The following is a 23262-nucleotide window of genomic DNA, read 5'->3' on the forward strand; positions in this document are numbered from 1 at the left end:
GCACCGCTGCATCGGTATCCGGCGAACAGGATCTTCTGACAGCAATCGGATTCAGATCTAGATGCACATTCCTCCAGTACAGTGCGGGAGGCCTCTCCTGCAATGTCTCCCAGCCTCTATCGTCGGAGTGGTCCGCCCGCCAAGTGGACTCTGTTGCCCAGCAGCCAATCACCGTTTTCCCACCTATCAGTACAGGCGATCGTTTTAGCACATACGCGGGTGTCGCCCCTCTGCCACTGCGAAATGCGCGCCGTAGCGACGAATCTGCCGTGGAGAAAAGTAATTGTTCGCGGCGACTCACGACTATCTTCGGCCAGCTCCAATCTTTGGCGGTCCGTGAGTGGCCTTGGATTCGGGGCTAGGACGTTGCGGATGAGCAATTGTGTATCGTGAGGGCTGGTGCAGGAGATAATACTCTTTCTCCACATGTTCTATATAGATGAGCAAGTAGCTCGTTGGGTTCACGCCATCACTCTACTGCACAGCGACTAACGTTCCCACTCGAACTAAAGTTTCGCCATCTTCACGTCACTTCCCCGCATATCGAACTTCAAGACTATCGTCCGAGCCTCTCAAGAGCCTTTCATCGGTAGCGAGTTACACTGTACGCGACAGCCTTAGCCGACCAAGAGGTCTGTCTCATCCTGCGACTGGCCGTACAACTGGGTATCTTCAGCCACCTCGCAAATCTTATCAGGATCTTCCTTATCGGAATTGGACGGCCAAACATAAAGATCCGGCCCAGTCTTGACATCTCTGCTCCTGTTCGGGCGCGCGCAACTGGTCTCCCGAGTCTCTGAGCAGCCATGGCAGACATGATCGGTCCCGACCATACACCAAAGCGAAGCTTTGGAGAACAAGCGAGACGCGCTATGAAGGCCTTTACAACCAAGTATGATCCTATATCACAGTCAAAGTCTCGTCTAACAAATTCGACAGAGACGGTCTGGTTGGCACTTACGATTACGCCTTTCTGTTCCGACCAAACCTGCCATTCATGAAGAAGGAGCGAAGAGCTGCACCCTTCTTCGGTCTCCACGACCGTATGCCAGTGCTACTAGCTCTTCTCCTCGGATTTCAACACGCACTCGCCATGTTAGCAGGTGTCATAACACCGCCCATCATCCTCGCAAATGCCGCAGGCCTTAGCTCAGAAGAGCAACGCTACCTGGTTTCCACCTCGCTCGTCGTTTGCGGAATCTTGTCCTCCATTCAGATTACGCGCTTTCATATCTGGAAAACCCCATACTACATCGGAACCGGTCTGATTTCAGTCGTCGGTACTTCTTTTGCGACTATTCCTGTGGCGACCGGTGCCCTTAGCCAAATGTACGCGACCGGATTTTGCCCGACTGCTCCTGATGGCACAAGACTCCCTTGCCCCGACGGCTACGGAGCTATCCTCGGTACGTGCGCTGTATGCGCTTTGCTCGAAATCGGCATGTCCTTCACCAGTCCACGTATCCTTAAGAAGGTCTTCCCGCCCCTGGTTACCGGTCCAACTGTACTGCTCATTGGCGTTCATCTCATCGAAACTGGACTTCAAAACTGGGCTGGTGGCTCGGGTGATTGCCAATCTCGTCCCGAAACTGGACTCTTTCAGCTGTGCCCCAACATCAATGCACCGCGCCCTCTTCCCTGGGGTAGCGCTGAGTTCATCGGCCTCGGTTTCAGTGTCTTCATCACCATCATCATCTGCGAACGTTTTGGCGCGCCTATCATGAAGTCTACCGCTGTCGTCGTTGGACTCCTGGTCGGATGCATCATCGCAGGCGCAACAGGCTACTTTGACAAGTCCACCATCGATGCCGCACCGGCTGTATCCTTCATCTGGGTCCACACATTCAAGCTCTCTGTGTACGGACCAATAGTGCTCCCTCTGTTAGCAGTCTACATGGTTGTCGCTATGGAGGCCATCGGTGATATTACTGCTACCTGCGATGTTTCGCGCCTCGAAGTGGACGGCGAGATGTTCGATTCCCGAATTCAAGGTGGCGTCCTTGCAGATGGTCTGAACGGCATGATTGCAGCTCTATGCACCATCACTCCAATGAGCACTTTCGCGTAGGTGATAACGAACTGTTGTGAGACATGTACTGACTTCGTACAGACAGAACAACGGTGTCATTGCTCTGACGCGCTGTGCGAACCGAAAGGCCGGCTATGCTTGCTGCTTCTGGCTCATTATCATGGGCATCTTCGCCAAGTTTGCGGCGGCCCTCGTTGCCATTCCTTCAGCAGTTCTCGGTGGAATGACCACCTTCCTCTTCAGCGCCGTCGCTGTTAGCGGTATCAGAATCATCAGCACGATGTCTTTCACTCGCCGCAACCGTTTTATCCTCACTGCAGGATTTACCCTGGGCTTCGGCGCTACCATGGTCCCAGACTGGTTTGATCACGTCTTCACTTACGATGGACCAAACCACGCACTCCAGGGCTTCTACAACGCTATCATCTTGATCCTGGAGACAGGTTTCGCTGTTGTTGCTTTCATCAACGTTGTACTCAACCTTGTCCTACCAGAGGAGATTGAGGACGAGGAAACACCGGAGTTGACTGCGAACGAAGTCGACGAGCCAGCGGACAAGGAAGAGTGGGCGAGGGTTAAGAAGGGTGCCACTGATGTCGAAGGACGACCAAGCTCGGATATTGAGCCTAGCAAGGCTGCGTGAGCGCTGTTTGATCCATGATTCTTTGGTTTTACGAAAAGCGAATTTCATACTGGATGAAAATTTCGGCGTTCCAGTCTTCTCATATTTTACATTACGAAGAATTCATCTCTTCCTTACTCACCAATTGCCACTCTCGTGCTGTAGCCCAAGATGAGAACAGTCATCTTACGACACCGATATGCACCACAAACCCACTGCCCTCTTTCAAACCCTCACCCAGCATCCTATCAGGCACCTGCCAGACGTGAAAATACCGATGAAAGCTTTTCAGCCAAGTCTCAAAGACCTCGGGACTGCGCAGCTGCTGCGCAATAAGACAAAGCGTTGGCTCATCCTTGTCATCCTTCAATCTACAAATCGCAGCACACGTCGTATTGAGCGGCTCGATTAGAGCCTCGTTGTAGACACAATCGCACGATACGATCATGTCTACAGGATTGAGACGAGACATTGCATCTGTCTCCCAGTCTAGTTGCAGTGTTGTGATGCGATCGCCACCACTTCCTCCTTCTCCCTTCATCTGACCCTGCTGTTTCTTATTTCCTTTCCCACTCTTTCTTTTTGCCGGTACAACGGTATCGAGGTTCTCGGCGATATTCTGCCGTAGTAGTTTGAGCACATAGTCCTGGTCGGTGGCGGTATAGCTTGCGACCAGCGGACCTAAACAGAGTGCGACGATTCCGGACACGCCTGCACCGAGTTCGAGGATGCTGGAGCTGGGTGTGAGAAGAGCGGATGTGAAGAGGAAGTTTGTGTGGGAGGCGATCCATGTTGCGAATAACGGAGTGACTTTCCACACTACTGTTTGAGCGTTAGTTGGCGGGAGCGGAGCGGAAGATGGCGTATGGAGTGTGATAGTGCTCATTGCAACGGATTTGGTCGGCTATCTACTAGTCCTGTACCGCCAACCCAGGTCTTCGTAGCTGAGATGCCATAGCAGGAACCCTCATGAGAGGTCGAGTTCAGCTGAAGTGGAGAATATCTGGGGCAATGCATCATCCCGTAAAAGACCATGGCAAATTCAGTACTACTTACCGGCACCGGTCGTCCCTTGTTTACGGCTGGAAGTCAGCAGACCTCTTGAGTGGTGGATGACCAGATCATGGCCCGCCACGCTGAGGTCTAGAGTTGCCGCCGGCTCATCGATGAAACCGAGAGACTGAGAAGGAATCTCTTGCGAAAAGACAACGAAGGCTTCTGCGTGATTTGATGAGTAACCTATCGATGATGACTTGTTTGCAGTCTTGCGACATGTTCCACATTGGGCGTACGTAAGAGCGAATCGCAACGACACAGCAATGTGTTGAGCCAAGGACCAGCTTGAGGGTGTGATTCGATGAGTACATTCGTGTACTCCAGGGCGTTTTACACACCTTCTTCAGGGTCCATGATGGGCCCCGTTGCCAGAATCTCCGTGAGACTCCGCATCCTGGCAACGCTCAGGCGGCAGCGGTCTGCGACTATCCGCTCGATCCTTGCACCTGCGTTAAGGTTGGCAACGGAGCGAAAGCGTCAAAAGGAGACAGCTGCGCGTCTTGGAAGAGTCTCCGGATTCCTTGGCCAACTGCAGGCCGACTCAACTGCGTCTCACGACGACTTGAGGTCGAGCAGGTTTCCAACGCGAAGAACACGTCTACAGGACACGACGGGAGGCGGACACGACCTGGCAGACCTTGCGATGTGTGCTGCGCTGTCGATCTTCAGTCGCATCTCGTTCGACAGAAAAGAAGTGGAGCAGCGGCTGGCCCCAGGTGCCCAGAGCTTGCGGTGGCTGAGTGAGGTCATCAAGAAGCTCGGCCACCCCAGCCAGGTCGTCGATTTAGCGACCGGGAAAGCATAACAAGCGCATAAGCTCCCAACACACCAACCTCATCACATCCGCCATTCCCCGCTGGCGACGACACACTCTCCATATACCCTCTTGCTGCTTTTTGCACTTTTTGTGATACCCTTTGCCCTACACCCCTACACACACCCACCCTCCACACACACAGTAGTCACTCTGGACAGCGCCCACCCCAGAGCCGCCACGATGCCGCAAGACCTCAAGAAGCTGATGCCCCAGGCCAAGAACCACCGGACAGGGCCCTACACGTGCGAAGCTGCGAATGCAGAGAAGATCGAGGGCGAGACGGTGCCGCGTCGCAACCTGGCCGCGAAAGACGGTCTGGTACTGAAGCCCCACGACAACGTAGAGACATTGTACGACGTGCTGCGACACGCAGCCGCCAAGTACGGCAATGCAAAGGCAGTCGGTGCGCGTCGCATCGTCAACATACACGAGGAGACCAAGAAGGTCAAGAAGATGGTCGATGGCAAGGAGCAGGAAGTCGACAAGAAGTGGCAGTACTTCGAGCTCAGCCCGTACAAGTACAAGAGCTTCGTCGAGTTCGAGAAGATGGCGCTCGCGGTAGGCTCGGGCCTGAAGTCGCTGGGCTTCAACCCGCAAGACAGGCTCCACCTGTTCGCCGCCACGAGCATGCAATGGCTGGCGTCCGCACACGGTAAGCAGTCGCGTGTATCCGTACAAGAGCCAATAACTCATCATGCTTGCAGGTGCCATCTCCCAGTCTATGGCCATTGTTACCGCATACGACACGCTCGGAGAAGAGGGTCTCAGGCATTCTATGCTTCAGACCAACGCAAAGGTCATGTTCACCGACCCTGAGCTGCTACCCAAGCTTGTCAACCCAATGAAGGAGGCCAAGGACGTCCAGGTCGTCGTATACTGCACCAAGAACGACCCCAAGCAGAAGGACATTGATACCCTTACCCAGGCGCACCCGCACTTGAAGGTTATGAGCTTCGACGAGCTGGTCAAGTTGGGCGAGGAGAGCCCTGCGGAGCCTATCCCGCCCAAGGCAGACGATCTGGCCTGCATCATGTACACGTCTGGATCTACAGGTACCCCCAAGGGAGTCATGATCAAGCACCGCAACGTCATCGCTGCTAGTAAGTCTCCTGCTGCGAGCATGTAAACAAAGTACTGACCTCTTTCAGTTGCTGGTGTCGATGTTATTGTAGGCAAGTACCTCGGACCGGGCGACGTTCTCATCACCTACCTCCCCGCCGCGCATATCCTCGAGTTCGTATTCGAGAACGCCGTGCTCTACTGGGGTGGTACCATGGGCTACGGAACCATCAGGACGCTCTCGGACCAGTCCGTGCGCAACTGTGCTGGTGATATCCGTGAGCTGAAGCCAACGGTCATGGTCGGTGTACCGCAGGTGTGGGAGACCATCAAGAAGGGCATCGTCAACAAGGTTGAGGCGGGAGGCGCTGTCAAGAGCAACATGTTTTGGGGAGCGTTCGCCGCCAAGGGCTTCCTCCTTGGTTCTGGACTGCCAGGTAGTGGTATTCTCGATGCCATTGTCTTCAACAAGGTCAAGGAAGCCACCGGAGGTAGACTTCGAATTTGCTTGAACGGAGGTGGACCCATCTCAAAGGAGACGCAGCGTTTCATCTCCATTGCGATTACACCCATGATTAGCGGTTACGGTCTGACCGAGACCTGCGCCATGGGTGCGCTTATGGACCCTTTGGCCTGGAACGAGCACGCTCTCGGCGAGATGCCTGCTTCAATCGAGATGAAGCTTGTCGACTTCGCGGATGCCGGCTACTTCTCCACCAACAACCCGCCCCAGGGAGAGATCTGGATTCGTGGTGGTGGTGTCGTAGACGGGTACCTGGACATGCCCGAGGAGACCAAGGAGGCTTTCACTGACGACGGATGGTTCAAGACTGGTGACGTCGGAGAGTTCAACGCCAACGGTGAAGTCCGCATCATTGACCGCAAGAAGAATTTGGTTAAGACACTTGCTGGAGAGTACATTGCGCTCGAGAAGCTCGAGTCTGTCTACCGCTCCGCACCCATTGTCGCAAACATCTGCGTCTACGCTGCAGAAGATCGCCAGAAGCCTGTCGCGATCATCGTGCCCACCGAACCGCAACTGAAGAAGATTGCCGCCGCAGAGGGTGTCCAGGGTGACCACCTCGAGGAACTTGTTCACGACAAGAAGATCAATTCTGCAGTGCTCAAGCAATTGCAGCAGGCTGGCCAAAAGGGTGGTCTGGCTGGATTCGAGATGATTGAGGGTGTTGTGCTAGCAGACGAGGAGTGGACACCACAGAACGTAAGTACCTATGTAACATGGAAGAAAGTCTACAGAGTGCTGACATTACAACAGGGCCTCACCACTGCCGCACAGAAGCTCAACCGCAAGGGTATCTTGAAGCAGTACCAGAAGGAAGTTGACCAGGCCTACGGCAAGTCTTCTTAAAGACGTCTTTGTCAGAAGCAAAAAGTTGAAGGATACTTCGCGTGATCCTTGAACAACATGCTTGGCATCGTTGCAATTTTCCTATGACTATATGAATTGAGTTGGCGGAATATCCTCTTAGTATGGAGAAAGCGATGTAGTTATATCCTTGTTGCTATAGCACGGCGCAGGGGTCTTCGGTTAAATGCTTATTCTGTGTGAATCTTGATCCCCGAAATTTGTCTCTACATATATTGATAGATCGCGAAAAAGGTATTCCCTTGCGCATTGAGACATTGCGTCGATGTGCAGTGGAGCTCGACGAAAGCACCCACTCCCATGCTGCTCCGCAGCGTCTCACGTGGTTGAGATCCGAGTTGACTCGTTATGTGGTTCAGAAGACAGGTCCACCAAGCGGATAGCTTACTGCTTCTTAGCGTCCCTCTCAGCCTTTCGCAGAGCACGCTTCCGGATGCTCTCGTGCATGCCCCTGTTCACCTTGACAACAGTATCCGAGCGCTCACCCAAGAAGCGCGAAAGGAACCAGTGCATGAGTCCGTGGCTCCAGTACGGTGTGCTCGTGAAAGCTACGCCTTGTGCACCTCCACTCCTTCCAATCTTGCTTAGTGTAGCGTTTACGAATTGCTTGGGGTTCGGAACGAGTGCAGACGTCTTGCGGATCTTGGACATGGCCGTGGTGACGAGGTGAGACTGGACACATTGGACGTATACGCCGTGGGGCTCGAGTTCGGAAGCCAGCGCGGTGGACCATTGTTGTAGGAAAGCCTTGCTGCCGGAGTAGGTCGCGAGGAGGGGTGTAGGGAAGAAGCCGCCAAAGGAGGCCATGGTGAGGACGAGTCCACGCTTGCGAGATACCATGCCGGGGGTAACAAGTTGCGTGACGCGAAGCGTGGCCATGCAGTTGATCATAATGATGTCGTTCATCTCCTGCTTGGGTGTCTCGATGAATGGCACCGGGATGCTGTGGCTCAAGCCAACATTGTTGACCAGGATGCTAACATCCAGACCGTCAATGAGCTTCTTCATGTTGTTGTAGTCGGCATCTTTGTTCTGCGCAAAGTCCATAGCAAGCGTCTTGACGGCGATCTTGGGGCCATACTTGGACGTGATGTCGGCGGAGAGGGAGTCGAGCTTCGATTGCGTACGCGAAACGAGGATGAGGTTGTAGCCCTTGGCTGCGAGGGAAAGGGCAAACTCTTTGCCAATGCCGTCAGAAGCACCAGTTATGAGGGCCCAGGTGCCGCGGGGTCCGAATGTGCTGAGCTGGTGGGGGTTAGAGATATCCAAGAAAAGTCAGGAATGCTAAGAGGGACATACAGATTTACCTGGCAGCACAAACAAGCTGAGGAGAACTCGAATGGTGCTAATGACAGGTGCTGCGAAAGATGCAACGCCTACGAGCAGGAAGCCATAGACAGCAGCCTGCACGAACGAGTTGCTTGCGTCGATGTGAACACCGAACGGCTCGAGAATGCCGGCCATGGATAGCGAATATCGGAGCGGCCAGAAATTGGGATAGCAAAGCTAAGGAGCAGTTGCAAGCGGATGCAGCATTGAAGTTCGTCCACTCCGTTAGCCCTCGCGACAATCCCACGGCTTCGCTCTGGGCCCTGCCGAGGCTGGCCACTAGGGTCGCGCTAGTCCTCGGCACCGGAGGAACCTTTCTCCACACAAGCGATCGAATATTGCGATCCTGAGCAACACCGAAAGCTCGACAATACCACCCGACCCGCAACCATGGCGACCGAACTCACGTACGTTGTGCGATATTGCGAATATTCTCGACACATACTGATTGCGAAATAGTGTCCAGTCGGAGCGCGCTTTCCAGAAGCAGGTACTACACGCCCATTTCGCGAGCCCCCAGCACATCCGATACTAATGCGATGCGATAGCCTCACATCTTCCTCAACCACAAGGTCGGCGGACCCCGCAAGAACACCCGCGCCAGGAGATGGTACAAGGACGTTGGTCTGGGCTTCCGTACGCCCAAGACCGCCATTGAGGGTACCTACATCGACAAGAAGTGCCCATTCACCGGCATGGTCTCCATCCGTGGCCGTATCCTTACTGGAACTGTCATGTCCACCAAGATGCACCGTACGTGTTAGCCCAATTCTCGGAGCGCGCACACCAGGCCGCAACAGGAATATCAGAAAGAAATGGGCAAACTAACAGAATGCAGGCACCTTGATTATCCGCCGTGAATACCTTCACTTCATCCCCAAGTACTCCCGTTACGAGAAGCGCCACAAGAACCTCGCCGCACACGTCTCCCCCGCTTTCCGTGTCGAGCCCGGTGACCAGGTCGTCGTTGGCCAGTGCAGGCCCCTCTCCAAGACCGTCCGCTTCAACGTCCTCCGTGTCCTCCCCCGAAAGGGAAAGGCTGCTAAGCAGTTCAACAAGTTCTAAGTGCATAGAAAAGGGATGGTGTAACGGTTCATGATCAGCAACGGAAAGAAACTTGGTTGAGGCGGAGTGTGACGGCTTTCGATATAGTCGTCAAAATTCGGCATCAAGGATTGAGGTATCGGAGTCCCATGGGCCATGTATGTTTCTTCAGCTACGATCAATGAAAGTCCTCGAGTGGTCAAACAAGCCCCGAGGCGGGTCAAAAGTCCATTGCTGTTCATGCTGCAGCGTGATGGATCTTGGTACATGTGTGTGCATTGGGAACCCTGGCGATTAGTGTCTGCATCACATCACGTCTTCCTGCACTATGACATGTCCCTGATTCAAGTCGCGAGAAAGATCAACGCATGAACGCGTCCCTGTACACATTAACATTACATCACTACCTCTATTTCGATCCCCGATATTTCCCAGCCCCCCCACGCTAGGCCTTGACGTAGAAATCCCACTGCATCCACATCCAGATCAAACTTGAAGTTGCGACTATCACCGGCCCAGCCAATGGCTTGCCCCATCTTGTAGTTCCATACACAAACCATTCACTCATGAAGTGTCCCCAGGCTATAGCATAAGTCCACAAAGCCAATTGATAGAAGCTCGGATTGTTGATGTTGTATGCGGCGTAAAGTCGTACCATGCCCGTCAAGAAAGTCCATGTTCCGAATGTGCGCGACGAGAGAGCGGTTACGTGTTTCGGTGTGGTAGGGGGCGGATCAATTGCTGTAGGGTTGTAGACGCGCGAAGTGAAGGAGAGCGTGGCGTAGCATTGAAGGCTGTTGCCGACGGAGACTATAGCGACCTGCGAGAATTGTTAGTCTATGCTCCGAAGAGAGATATTGTGGAATTGACAGTCGCAAGCCCGGAGAACAGGACATACAAAGAGAAGCCATTTGGGCAGTAACCCTTCCGCTTGGGGGAGATAGGATTGTAGCGCGTCCATTATGGGGAGCAATTGGTTGCTTAGAAGGTGGGCAAAGTCGTTGACGCGTGCGCACGTCTAGTGTTGTGTTTGGCAAATGTTCGGCCTTCTGTAGAACCAGCGGCATCTAAGGGTCTTGGCCTGTGCTCGTGGCGGAGGTATGCCAGGAATTATACCTCAACCTATGGCATTGACCTATTGTAAAAGCATAACAGCAAACGCAACTTATGCCTTTAGCGTCTGATCATAACTACTCTTTATGGTACAAGAGCGATAACCGTAGACATGATGATGAGGTGTTCCTAAGAGGCTAGCCAAAGGTGTACGACGTGCCTCCCATTTTAGGTCAGCTGTGAGACAGTACCTGAATACAACGCGGTCACCAGAAGCAGTAACGACGCGAGACGAGACCAAACACTGCAAAGTCGTTCGACTTTCTTTCCGAAAGACAAAGATGGTCGGCACTAGATTGCACTGAGTGAGATATGTTATCGATAAGGCACCTTGAAAAAATGGCGCTGTTGATCGTTCAACATGTTTCATCTCAGACCACAATGTCTATTGTCAATGACCACATTTCTCATGCATATACAACTTGCTGAAGCTGACCATGCGTGTCTCGTTACAAAGCAGTCTGGACGACAATGACGTTGAAGATGACGCGAGCCACCCTCTTACTGGAGCCGCTGACAGGGACGAAGAGGCCCATCTGTTGACAAGAGAAGAGATGGACTTCGAAGACAACGCGTTACCTGCGCGTAGTGGCCGACGTACTTTCCTACGCTTCTTGCGCGGTCCAGAGCCACCTCGCATCCAGTCCATTCAGCCAGTCTTCCCAGCCATCCAAGCGTATCCGGCGCAATGGACGGAAGCACACGGGTTCAATAAACCCATCTGGCTCTTTGCCGTGCTAATGCTGTGGCTTGTTATCTTAATGTGGTTTCTCACTGCACAACTACCGCTTCGCGATGGAGATGGCAATAGCGTGATCAACCTCGATTGCGTAGACACGCTCTGGAAACGAAAGAACGAATGCGGAATCGATGGGATCAATTGCCGCCCTTTCAGCAACCATTCGTTCGCTTTCCGGTGTCCAGCAAAGTGCGGCGACGTGCAGATCTTGAATCCGCACATTGTTGGACCTCTCGAAGTGAACTACCGACCGCTTGTCATTGGGACGGGATTCTACCGTGGAGACAGTTTCATCTGCGGATCCGCGATCCATGCTGGCATTGTGGATGGCCAGAAAGGTGGTAAGAAACTGCCTGTGCAAACTGCGCGTAGGACACATACTAACTTCGTTCATCCTTGTAGGCTCTGGTCGGATTACTCTCCTTGGTGAGCATGATAGTTTCGCCAGTACCAAGCGACACGGCATCGAATCCTTACCTTTTGATTCGTACTTTCCGCTTGCCTTTTCCGTGGGCTATGACGATAGCTTTCACTCCGCTTCCGACCCTCGGTCAGCCTTGCTTCCTGTTTCACTACTCGTCACTGCTGCGCTTGCTATTTTCACCACGTCACCCAAGATCTTCTTTGCGATCTTCAGCCTTATTTTTGCCCACGTGAGTTTTGTTTCCGATCCACCGTCGGCGTCCTCCCGAAACACTACTGTTCTTCCGGATCATTTGTCTATGTTCGCGAAGCGACTTTTACCGGCAATGTTTGTGGCCGTTGTCATATACTCCACTACCGTGAAGAGGTCATTACTTGGCATGACTGCTCATTTTGAGAAAGCACTCTTCTGGCTTTCTGGTTTCTGGATTGGAGGCCTTTCAAATTATACTTTTGATTGGATACCGATATCTCGACTTACCTCGCACGATCTGGAACAACAACCTGGGGCAAAGTTAGCCTTGGCAATCATTGTTTTGGTGTTGGTGGTCATCATTGTGGGGCAAGTATATTACTTTTGGCTCGAAGGTCGCCTGCTCCGCTACCTTGGCCTATATGGACTATTCGTTCTCGGAATTGTTGTCTGCTTGACTATCCCAGGCGTAAATCTAAGGATCCACCATTATATCCTCGCGATATTGTTGCTGCCGGGCACGAGTTTACAAACACGACCGTCTTTACTGTACCAAGGCATTCTGTTGGGTCTTTTCGTTAATGGGATCGCGCGCTGGGACTTTGATTCCGTCTTGCAGACTTCTGCTGCACTTCGCGCTGATGCAAAGTTCAACTCCGTGGTCCCCAAGATAACGGACGCCACCGTCGATTTTGGTACCGAGGCGCTGGTCGCGACATTTCGGTATGAAGCACATCCGGTCGGAATGGACGGCATAAGTGTCTTAGTAAATGATGTTGAGCGCGACCGTGCGTTCTACGATGATGGGCTGGGTGGAGCTTCTTTTGAATGGCGCAGGCCAGTTGATAGTGGAATCAACGAGTACCTCCGGTGGGCTTATGTAAGAGATGGGAGAACTTTGGATTATACCAGGCCAGGTACATTATCTGGCAACGGCACGTGGATTCCTGGAGAGCCGGTGGAGAAGGTATGAATGTAGCTGGTTGCACGGTTGCAATTATAAGGATACCTCAGGTCTAGGCTCATGTGCCTGGGATGTGGTGGAAGCCCACGAGGTTCGTCGATTGGAGAATATGAGCTCTTACGATCACAAGAACATGTCAGGGTCTGGTCGCCGTTATCGCTCGCATCCGAAGACCTGTCATTTGCTGTAGGCGACACCGTACCATGGTATCAGTTCCAAATGCCCCGCGCTTCTCGTCACGAAGCCCGCATCACTATTAGCTTCAACCACAAGACATATACGTTCTGAGGCTTCTCCGTAGCTCATATCTCTTGATCCAACCCTTTTCTCTTCCGGCTCATACTCACTCATCCATTCCTTCCTACCCTCACCACCATCCAAGATGGTAAGTCACAATTGTTCAGTTCTGCAGCCATGCCGCATATTTTCCGTTCGAATCAGAGTTTCAACATTCCTGGACAAGCTGCGATACAAGATCTGTATTCAAGCAGCGATTTCGGGGCTATATGCGCGATTCCATGAGCTATACTGACCATGCCACAGCACTATACACTCATCGCTTCGACGGCTGCACTCTCTGCATTGGTTCCGCGCCAGATGCGAAACTGCCCCGCTATACCTACATGCCCTCGCTGGAACGGTTGCGTGTCAACCTCCACCAACGGTGCTGTATTCCAGCTCACCTGTGCGACCGACTACAACGGCGCCATCATCGACTCGGCCCAGGTACGTCAGAATCCCGAGGAAGACTAGAATACTGTTCACACCTTTGAAGGCCGATGTATTCGTCGACTGCGCAGATGCTTGCTCTCGACACAAGGATTGCGTCGCATTCAACATGAAGGGAAGTTTCTGCTACCTTCTGGGCACCCCCAAGGGTACTGCCCGGCCAGCGTAAGTTTGTTTCTAACGCGCTCATCTATCTCCAACAACTTTTCAACTCATCCTACAGAACCAACGTGTCCACCGGCAATCAGCTCAAGGGCCCGACCATCTCAGACCCCGCGCCTGGCTCCTCGACATGCACCGACGTCATCGACTGCCCTACCGATGACAAGTGCAGGTACACCACTGCGAACCAGAAGCCTTTCATTGCACAGTGCAACTGGGACTACTATGGTGGCGACATCGCCTACAAGTCAACCGAGTCGATGACCAAGTGTGCGGATGAGTGTTCCGTTACCACAGGATGCGTTGCCGTTACTTGGTTTGACGAGAACTGCTACCTCAAGAACAACAACACTAAGATGATCTACAACAACAACGTTGATAGTAAGTCATTTGTGCAGTTGCGAGTTCGACCGGGCTAATGCATGTTTAGGTGTTCATCTTGAAGACTAAACTTCTCATCTGAGAGACAAGCTGGATGCCGTCAACGTTGCACATCATCACTGGATGGTCACCACTATGCCGTGGTGTTAGAGTGGGCGTGTATGGGGTTTTCCAGACCAGAATGTTGCATAAAATGCCGCATATCGGCCCGTAGGCTGCTGCTCCAGTTGAGCAATCAATATCACGAATAACTCCCCGTTTCAGTTTCACCTTTCGAAAGTAGTTTCGATGATTGCGTCATTTCTTTCTACAGCGTACACGAGCTAGTTTCACACATCTTTCTCTAATGGCGCGCCTCGCTTACGGTATTTATGCTTGGCCGGCAACACAGCCCGAACTTGGCATGGTAGGCTGTGTTTGACACCAACTAACAAAAGCCAGCTATTTTACCTTTCAGTCGATCTTCGAAATAGTTGAGGAATTGCGAGGTGATCATCAGGCTGAGACGTCAAGTGCACAGATACGGGACCTGCGTCGAAGGTACGCGCCACAATAAGGCGACCTATGTGTTGATCAACTTTCTCTTTTGCGCCTTGCTAAGTAGAGGTACTTATAGTGAGAACACATCCACTCAGTCTCGCATCTCATTTTGTAAATATTGATATATTGCACTCTCGAGATTCTTCCACAGCTTCATCTACGCGTTACTAAAGTACCTCCAAACATGGGCATCCTGGCATCTTTCACTCGTCCTAAAAGTCCACTTTGGCGAGGTCCTCAACGCTTCCATCACCATCTCTTTCTCGTAAAGGCATTTGTTCTTTTTGTCTTTATTATCATCATCATTTCCCATAATGCTTCCTTCAAGTACGGGTTTAACGATCGCGACAACGACCCCCGCTGGCAAAGCTATGCGTAAGTCACAGCACATGGTCTTCTCACTTACGACCGTTTCAAAAGCCAGATCGATCGAATAAGCGCATACTAACTGTGTATCTAGGAAAGATTGGTTCTTCCGCACAGGGTTCGCAATGATCCCAGATACCATTTACACCCTCTTCAGCCTCGTGGCTATACCCTCTTCAGCCTCCGCACCAAATTTGTTCCATCCCATCCTTTCCCTCACTGTATCCTTGGTCATGGTGTGTCTTTATGGGGCCATCTGCTTTCTACACACGCTCATCATCTACAACGATGAGAGCAACACCTACAACAAGTCATATTGGGATAGCCTTGGATATGCTGAGGTGGGATTCCAAGGGGTACTAGGCCTTTTACATGCGGGAATGGCTCTGCTGAGTTGCATTGCTGTGCATCAGTGGAGGAGGTCGAAGAAGGGTGCGAGGACTGATTATACTGCGGACGTGGAGTTGACGCCTTCGATCAAGGATGGTAGGGCCAGCGATTTGATTTAGATGATCAGGTAGAAGAAGAGGGGACTGTTTGAGGTGCTTGCCGTTAGCCGGTTTCGCGGGTTGATCAGGCCGGCAGCATCAAAGGGAACGAAAACGAGTAATGATGAGGTGAAATTAGACTACATGTATTTATCTAGAGCAATAATGTATAATGCGTCCTGTTTCTGCAATGTCAAGGAGAGTTCAAAGTGGGAGTGGATGACGCTTATCTCCATGATCGCCGTTGATAGCACCCCACTAACGCTACGGTGACTCAACCAACCACGACTCACATAAAAGACACGACGACTGCCAGAGCGTCAATGTAGCCGTTCAGCTATCCAAAATTCCGATGGCGCTTCAAAGCCTCGTTGTTGGCGCGATAGCGGCTCATCCCATAACAGCCTTGTTCTTCACGCCTTTCCTGCTTGTATTGATCCGTTCAGTATATCGCATCTACTTTCACCCTCTCTCCCACATTCCTGGACCCATTTTACCTAAGCTGACCAGCATCTTTCTTCACTACCACGCCTACATCGGAGACGAAGCAAGCACTATCCACAAACTCCACGAACAATACGGCCCGTATGTCCGAGTCTCACCGAACGAGGTCGACATAAGCGACGCGGATGCTATACCCGCAATCTACGTATCGAAAGGAGGCTTTCCGAAAGCGGCGTGCTATGCAAATTTCGACATTGATGACCACAAGACTATTTTCTCGACTATCGATACAGACTACAGGAGCCCAAGAGCGAAAGCTGTGGTCCCGCTATTCTCAACAAAAGCATTGAGGGAAAATGAGAGAGCGATTTGGGGATGCGTCGATCGTATGGTAGAGCGATTGAGGGACGAAGCCATGACAAAGCGGCCTGTCAACGTGCTCAACTTGACGCGAAGCCTGGCTGTGGACGCAGTTTCTACGCACCTGTTCCGGGAGAATTACGATGGGGTCAGCGAACGCGGTCCAGTACTCAGCGTGAGCGCATTCGTGGACGCGTTTGTCGCTGTCGGTCGCTTCTTCTACCTCCCGAATCTCGCTTTCACGTGGCTGGAATGGGCCGTTACCAAATGGTTGCCCGATCCAGAGACTGATGATAGCATGATGCTTGTTGATAAGTTCATCGGCACACTGGTAGCGAATACCTCCGAGAAGTCAACAACATACCCCGGGCGTCTACTCGCTGCGGGGCTCAGCGACTCCGAAGTCAAGGCACAGTGCAAAGACCTCATCTTCGCTGGGACAGATTCTACGGGGATGAACTTGGCAACGATCATGCGCAATTTGGGTTTGTACCCAGACATGTACGAAAGACTAAAGGATGAGGTTAACAACAACATTGCCCTTGGTCCAGATGCGCAGGACGTTCAAGCGCTACCCTATCTCAACGCTATTGTCAAAGAAGGCCTCCGAATTAGCATGGCAAATCCTACGCGCTTACCTCATACGGTCCCTGCAGGAGGTTGGACTTTCAAAAACACCTACTTCCCAGCTGGTGCCATTGTCGGTTGCTCAGCATATGAGCTGCACTTCAACCCGGACATCTTTCCCTCACCAAGAAGCTTCCGGCCTGAAAGATGGCTGAATCCAACAGAAGCTATGTCGAGATACTGGTTCGCATTCGGCGCAGGGAGCAGAGCGTGCATCGCCAGAAACTTGGCAACCATGGAATTACAATTCGCGACGGAGAGACTAGGTAAAAGTGGAGTTCTTGATGGTGCAATTGTAGTACAGAATGATGTCGAGATCTACGAGTGGTTCAACTCGAAAGTCAAGGGCGAGAGAATTGACTTGGTCTGGGGTTGAGTTAGATGGCTCTGCAATCCCCTTAACTAGATGAAGTTTCGACTTAGGAAAAGGGTATGCGTTACAAAAAGTGAGAACAAAGAATGTACACCTGTATTGTATGTCCGATTCATATGCGTCCTGGGGACTTTCACGACAGGCATTCTGCCAGGTCTTATGTCACCCGGTGCCGATTGAAGTGTATCGGTCAATTGCATGCACGCTTCCAATGCAAGACAATGTCACTGAAGCAATCATGGGTCGAGCGAGCGGCCTCTTTGAGAACGACTGACCATCGCGGACTCCATCGGCAAGTTGCGAAGCAAGTAGTGAGAACATGTGATCGGTGAGCATACATCAACAAGGAAGCAAGTATCTCAGAAATTAAGGGGATGTAATGTATTCAGAAGAAGCTACAAACTACTAACGCGGAGCAACAAAGGGGAAGAGAAACAACAGGAGAAAGAACATGGCAGAAGCCAGCGCAAGCTCACACTAGCGTGAAACGGAGCGACGCGACCAACGAAGCGTGCAAAAAGACAGCAGAGCCAAAAGCGACAATCCAGCTACCTCATCGGTTCGTGGCATCGCAGGATGGCTCGCTTCAGTCGGCACGAAGAGAAATGCCCGGCGGAATCGGTTCAAGGACGGCACTTCTCGCCTTTCTCGAAGCACAACTCGACAACCTCGCGAGCGCCGTTGTGGAAGCACTTCTTCTTGATGCCGCAGGTGAACTGCCAGTCGCACATCTGGGAGGAGTTAGTCGACGAACCATACCAATGAAGATGATGCAACATTGCAGGGGGTGGGTGGGCAAGGCAGTGACTTACGTTGCAAGACTCATCACCGGACTCGCACAGATAGCAATCCTCATCGGCAAAGGAAAAGTCTGGGCGGGTTCCGTTGGAGATCGCCGGCTGCAAATGGGTGGTCGTTGTGTTGGAAGCAGGGGCGTCATCGCCAGCGAGCACCAGAAGCATCGCGGCGGAGCCAAGGAAATCGCCGGAAGCCATGGACGTGTCGTATGCTTTGGACGCCTCGGCGTCCTCTAGGAGGCTTATGCAGATCTCCGCTTCGCTGAGAGGGTCTTTGCACAGGAAGTGCTCACAGCCTTGGTCTTCGTTGCAAGCGAAATCGCACCCCTGTTTGTAGCGGAAGTCAATCAGAAGTTCTATGAGCACACGACGGACTGGTGCTTCAACTTACATCGCACTCCGGGTTACCGTCGCAAGAGTCGCACATTGGCTTGGCGATAATGCTATCGCGGGGAGACATAGGCGCAGGGGTTTGGTTGGCACGAACTGACCTGGCTACGGTGTGGGTCGCGGTCGTGATCACAGTGACGGGAATCTCGAGCACGTGTGGTGAGCGCGAAGCAGTAACAGTTGGTGGCTGGAGCATGATGGTGGACGCTGGATCCTGGTAGTGATAGGTGACAGTGGAAGTTGTGCCTGGCTGCTGGTAGACGACAGTAGAAGCTGGGTTCTGTACGGTGACAATGGATGTGGTGCCTGGTTGCTGATAGATTACGGTGGAAGCCGGCTTCTCCACAGTGACGGTATTAATCTGAATCTGAGGGGCTGCCACGACGACAGTGGTAGTCTGAACCCGAGGAGCTGTCACGACGACAGTGGTGATCTGTGGACGCTGAGCAACGACAGTCACAGTGCTTGTCTGTGGACGTTGAGAAATGACTGTCACGGTGCTGGTCTGTGGACGCTGAGTAACAACTGTCACGGTGCTGGTTACTATAGGTATCGAAGTAGTAGTCGTAGTGCATGGGGAGCTCTGAGGAGCTACGACGACAGTAGTGGTACTGGTAACAGGGGCGGACACGGTGACGGTGACGACTGGCGAGGACGTGGGGCCAACGACGGTCGAAATGACCACTGTCTCGGTGGTAGTTGTGGTCTCGCTGGGTCCGGAGGCAGACACGTTGAAGCCCGGGGGCTGCCATTTGGAACGGACGCTCATGCACACCGTCATGTGAGTGGCTAAGTTGTTGCAAAGGTACTTGTCGCACTCTGCGCAGTCCGCGTGGCATTCCTGAGAAAAGATAAGTTAGCAAGCTGAGTACAGGCAAGAAACCTGGGACGAATTAACGTACTGGGCAAGTTTGGTCGTTGCAAGGGAAACATTCCGACTGCTTGAAGGCAGTGCGACGAGTAGGTAACTGGTTGTCGCCATCGTTGGAGGCTAGCTCATCGCGAGGGGCCAGACCAGTGTGCATCGGGGGTACGGCTGTACGAGCAAGCGTGATGGTCGTGGTGATGTCGGAAATCGACGCATCAGAAGTAGGCACGGCGGTCACAGTTACAACAGAGGTGCTGATGGTGGTCTCGAGGATGTTGGCTGTGACTGTGTGATTACGGATGACGTCGGCAAGCTCGGGTTGGATGTCGAAGCAGTCATGCCTTTTCAAAAATGCGTCGAAACATTGGTAATGGTCGCAGTCCCGACAATAGAAACTGTAAGACGTGCAATACTACCAGACAGAACGTCAGCAAAGATCATCCTATTCTGAAAGAAGAGGACATAAGGAAGACTTACGTCGCAAGGGTCCTCAGTTGAGCACTGCTTGCACGAGGCTTCCGACAGAGCAATGGTACGAGGGGACACTGAGTTGGTGTTGCCAACAGACAAGTCGCCTCCCTGGTAGTAGGAGCAGTAGTTGTTCTTGTCGCAGCCAATGTGCCAGTTTCCGTCCACGACGGGAGTGTGTTGGGCTGGGACAGCATCGACAGGGTCCTCAATGGAACTTGGCTTGACTGCCAGGCCGGCAGGCGTAGCGGCACCGAAGGCGATGAAGCCAGCGATGACGCTGGTGGTGAGACGCATGGCGTGGGGTGTGGTTGGAGGAACCAAGCTCTACCGGCGGGATGCGTTGATGGGGTGGGCTCAGGTATGGATGATGGATGGATGAGCTGGGTAGAAGAGTTGATGGTAGAGTTGCTGGGCTGGTTGTGATGTGAAAGAAGTGGAGGATGGAGAGCAGAGGACGAGATTATATACTCTGCAATGGGCATGCACGTAGCTTGTGGGCGGGCAGCAGCAGTGAGTTGCTGCTGCTCCGTGGTATGTTGTGTTTACTGTTGTCATAGGCGTAAGAAGGAGGAACATGCTGAACGCTGACACCGGTTCTGCTCCGAAGAGAGCAGGCTTACTCTGAAATGTGATAGTCAGGGAAGTCTCGAGTCTCCTCGTTGGAGAAGCGGCAAGTACCTTGATCTTGCAGCCTCCTCTACATGCATCGATAGGCCAGGTACCCAAACATCGTCCGCGGGATGGGCATGCTGCAACAATAGTTGGAACGGCATATACAAGTGCTGAAGAAGTATTGTCCTTCGAGTGTGGCTGCATCCTCTACAGCCTATGTCCTGTTCATGTAGGGTAGTAGGGCTCGGCGGAAGTGCTCTTTCGTGATGAGCGTGGTGTCGGCAACTCGGAAGGAGCGCACGGGCAGCCCGGGGTGTATAGCATGATACAAGGGATGAATTGATGCACTACGAGCGTATGAGTGTGTCCATGTATTAGAGTCATGGTTGGAAGCATTGCACAGAAATCTCGCGCATGATGTTCCGCATGCATACGTAGGTCTGCCCCTGTGTTTGGAAGGATCTCACATGCAATAGAAGTCGTGCTGCCTGGTTGCGCTGCCATGTAAAGGTTTTGGGCACGCTGAAGTCTTGTGGCACGCGATGGAAGGGATGACGTTTGTTGAGTCTAATGAAGTGGAAGCTGGTCGCGTGGCGGGTCGCGAAATGGCTGCAGCCAATGAGGCAAGGGGCTGACGTAGCGCGTCGAGCTCCGTGGGGAAGGCGCGACGGTGGGTCAAATGCGACTCCATAGCTACCAGCGACTGCGAAACGACGCATCCAGACCTGAGCGCCCTGTTGGTCATGATGGACCTCTCGACGCTTGGGCGTGCCCCTCAGTGGCTCTCGTCCGCTCCTTCACTTCTGGTCCTGCTCCGCCTTCAAGCGTTTCTGGCTACACAAACGCCTGCAAGCCCCGCGCAGCCCACTGCAGGCAACTGCGGCACCAACTTTACTTGAACCCTGATCTCGCCCGTATTCTCTCTCTGGTTTGCTGCCAATCCCGCTCGCAACCCTCTCTACCTTACATCTCCCTGCGCAGCTCATTCTACAAAACTCACGCGCGACCAACTGCCCGCCATGACCAGCGACAAGGCTGCACCCGCCTTCATGGACCTCCCGCTCGAGGTGCGACACTCCATTTTCGAGCATGTGGCCGCGCGCGACGTCAAGCCTAAGAAGCTGCTCCGCTACTGGTTCGAGAAGAAAGAGGTCAAGGAACTCGTTGCCCAAGACGCCATTGACAACCCCAACGGTCCCACCCCGCGCGTCGTATACGCCAACGACTACGATGATCACGATGACGAGAGTGCTGTAAGCGACTACAACAGTGAGGAGGATGATCAAGAAGAGAACGAAAATGCCGCGGAGGACAGCGAAAACGAGGACGAAGACGAAGATGGAAATGAGGACGAAGGAGCAGAGCCGGAAGATGGCAATGATGATGATGAAGCTGAAGATGAGTCTGAATCCGACTTGGACGGTGAAGACGAGGACGATGAGGTAGAGGAAGCTGTCGCTGGCGCGCACGATACCCAGTCGGCAACTGCTAGCGTCCACGTTCCAGCCCAAGCTACGGCTCAAGTTGACCCCGACCACCACTCCGGAGATGGGATGGCAGAGGAAGAACCTGGACAAGGACATGCCGGCGAGGGCGACAGCGAGGGTGAGGGCAACAACGGCGAAGAGACCGAGGGTGCCCACCTACACAATGAGGACGAGGCCGAAGGCGATAGCGAAGGCGACGAAGATTTGGCTGATGACGGCGGTAACGCTGCTGCTACAGTTGTTGCAGCTCAGCCTCCTCCTCCAGCACCCGTATTCCGACCTCACAACAAGTGGCGCCACATACCGAACTTCGTGCGCATCACTCACTGTCCTCCGCCGGTCCAGCTCCTGTTGGCCTCCCGCCAGCTGAACAACGAGGCAAAGAACTGGTTCTACGATGTAGCCGTCCTACGTATCGACGCGACTGGTAGCTTCGCCCACACGTCTTTCTTCGAGGAGGCAAGTCATTTCCTTGGATGAATCAACGTGTGACATGTACTGACTTCGTGAACCAATTTTTAGGCCTTCAGCCAGATCACCGATGCTGCCTTTTCTCCTATGGAGAACATCCGAAAGGTTGATATCACTTTCGTTTGGGATTCGGCCTGGATCCGCGCCGACACTACCGACTCCATCGAGGCCATCTTTCCTGCCCTTCTTCGCCAGCGCTCCAATTTCGTATTCGAGATCTTGTTGAAGGCGCCAGACTTGCGAGAGGTCGTCATTCATTGGTAAGTCGGCCCCAGGTACGATTTACTTTCGAACAATCACTAACGTTGCGCTCCTAAGGCACGACTCCATTCAAGACGATGAGAGCGCTAACCTCATGCTCGACAATCTTGCACCCTTCCATACGTTGGACGCTACCGTCAACATCATCGAGCACTACATCGCGGCGGACGCCAAGCCCAAAAAGCGTAGTATCGCTGGCAAGCGTCGCGTCGAGTTCCAAAACATACTTGACATGGGTCTTGATCGGCTCTTCTAAGACGCGATGCTTGGCATCGTCGTACGGCGAAAACTCGGTTATAATCTCGTATTTCTGAAGAAGGCAGCCATATGTGGATGTGATCGAGCATAGCTTTCCTTTTTCATGAAGTTTCGCCCCAGCAAGCCGGGACTTTACGTCCTAGTGCCTTAGCCTGCACATGCCATCGACTCTTGCGGTTACCGTGCATCGATCCATGGTTCCGAATGCGCAGTGTTAGTGGGCTGCAGGGTTCAAGTATCCGAAAGTAGGCCTTCGGAAATTCCAAGATACCTCATTACACTCTTTCACAATCTCTCTTATCTTTTGTGCTCTACGAATGAAGTGTTTGCTAACATAACCACCACCAGCTCGAAATTAAGAATTGCGCGGAATACACGTTCTATATTGTACCTCTCTACATC

General features: G+C 52.7%; 10 protein-coding genes across 10 annotated transcripts; 7 read left to right on the forward strand and 3 right to left on the reverse strand.

Moving 5' to 3' along the window:
• Positions 1-815: 815 nt before the first annotated feature.
• On the forward strand, positions 816-2672 carry J4E93_000256 (uncharacterized protein; the record flags this gene model as incomplete). The annotated part of the gene is made up of 3 exons (XM_049338217.1): positions 816-892; positions 940-2064; positions 2111-2672. The coding sequence occupies 3 exons, from the start codon at positions 816-818 to the stop codon at positions 2670-2672; spliced, it is 1764 nt and encodes a 587-aa protein (XP_049204102.1).
• Positions 2673-4704: 2032 nt separating this feature from the next.
• On the forward strand, positions 4705-6952 carry J4E93_000257 (uncharacterized protein; the record flags this gene model as incomplete). The annotated part of the gene is made up of 4 exons (XM_049338218.1): positions 4705-5176; positions 5229-5624; positions 5673-6805; positions 6860-6952. The coding sequence occupies 4 exons, from the start codon at positions 4705-4707 to the stop codon at positions 6950-6952; spliced, it is 2094 nt and encodes a 697-aa protein (XP_049204103.1).
• Positions 6953-7354: 402 nt separating this feature from the next.
• J4E93_000258 (uncharacterized protein) lies at positions 7355-8434 on the reverse strand (the record flags this gene model as incomplete). Its single annotated transcript, XM_049338219.1, has 2 exons — positions 7355-8215; positions 8270-8434. 2 exons carry the CDS (start codon positions 8432-8434, stop codon positions 7355-7357), a joined length of 1026 nt encoding a protein of 341 aa, XP_049204104.1.
• Positions 8435-8689: 255 nt separating this feature from the next.
• RPS11A (ribosomal 40S subunit protein S11A) lies at positions 8690-9364 on the forward strand (the record flags this gene model as incomplete). Its single annotated transcript, XM_049338220.1, has 4 exons — positions 8690-8706; positions 8759-8789; positions 8848-9052; positions 9138-9364. The coding sequence occupies 4 exons, from the start codon at positions 8690-8692 to the stop codon at positions 9362-9364; spliced, it is 480 nt and encodes a 159-aa protein (XP_049204105.1).
• Positions 9365-9788: 424 nt separating this feature from the next.
• J4E93_000260 (uncharacterized protein) lies at positions 9789-10304 on the reverse strand (the record flags this gene model as incomplete). Its single annotated transcript, XM_049338221.1, has 2 exons — positions 9789-10163; positions 10242-10304. 2 exons carry the CDS (start codon positions 10302-10304, stop codon positions 9789-9791), a joined length of 438 nt encoding a protein of 145 aa, XP_049204106.1.
• Positions 10305-13157: 2853 nt separating this feature from the next.
• J4E93_000261 (uncharacterized protein) lies at positions 13158-14116 on the forward strand (the record flags this gene model as incomplete). Its single annotated transcript, XM_049338222.1, has 5 exons — positions 13158-13160; positions 13319-13501; positions 13551-13669; positions 13728-14047; positions 14097-14116. The coding sequence occupies 5 exons, from the start codon at positions 13158-13160 to the stop codon at positions 14114-14116; spliced, it is 645 nt and encodes a 214-aa protein (XP_049204107.1).
• Positions 14117-16300: 2184 nt separating this feature from the next.
• J4E93_000262 (uncharacterized protein) lies at positions 16301-17248 on the forward strand (the record flags this gene model as incomplete). The annotated part of the gene is made up of 1 exon (XM_049338223.1): positions 16301-17248. One exon carries the CDS (start codon positions 16301-16303, stop codon positions 17246-17248), a length of 948 nt encoding a protein of 315 aa, XP_049204108.1.
• A 620-nt stretch (positions 17249-17868) lies between these two features.
• Positions 17869-20065, reverse strand: J4E93_000263 (uncharacterized protein; the record flags this gene model as incomplete). Its single annotated transcript, XM_049338224.1, has 6 exons — positions 17869-17976; positions 18058-18369; positions 18434-19273; positions 19335-19641; positions 19688-19695; positions 19778-20065. 6 exons carry the CDS (start codon positions 20063-20065, stop codon positions 17869-17871), a joined length of 1863 nt encoding a protein of 620 aa, XP_049204109.1.
• Positions 20066-21402: 1337 nt separating this feature from the next.
• Positions 21403-22350, forward strand: J4E93_000264 (uncharacterized protein; the record flags this gene model as incomplete). The annotated part of the gene is made up of 1 exon (XM_049338225.1): positions 21403-22350. One exon carries the CDS (start codon positions 21403-21405, stop codon positions 22348-22350), a length of 948 nt encoding a protein of 315 aa, XP_049204110.1.
• A 78-nt stretch (positions 22351-22428) lies between these two features.
• J4E93_000265 (uncharacterized protein) lies at positions 22429-22858 on the forward strand (the record flags this gene model as incomplete). The annotated part of the gene is made up of 2 exons (XM_049338226.1): positions 22429-22601; positions 22660-22858. The coding sequence occupies 2 exons, from the start codon at positions 22429-22431 to the stop codon at positions 22856-22858; spliced, it is 372 nt and encodes a 123-aa protein (XP_049204111.1).
• Positions 22859-23262: the final 404 nt, after the last annotated feature.

This window comes from Alternaria ventricosa, assembly GCF_023758065.1.
Source record: "Alternaria ventricosa strain BMP 2768 chromosome Unknown scaffold_1, whole genome shotgun sequence".
NCBI classification, from domain to species: Eukaryota; Fungi; Ascomycota; class Dothideomycetes; order Pleosporales; family Pleosporaceae; genus Alternaria; species Alternaria ventricosa.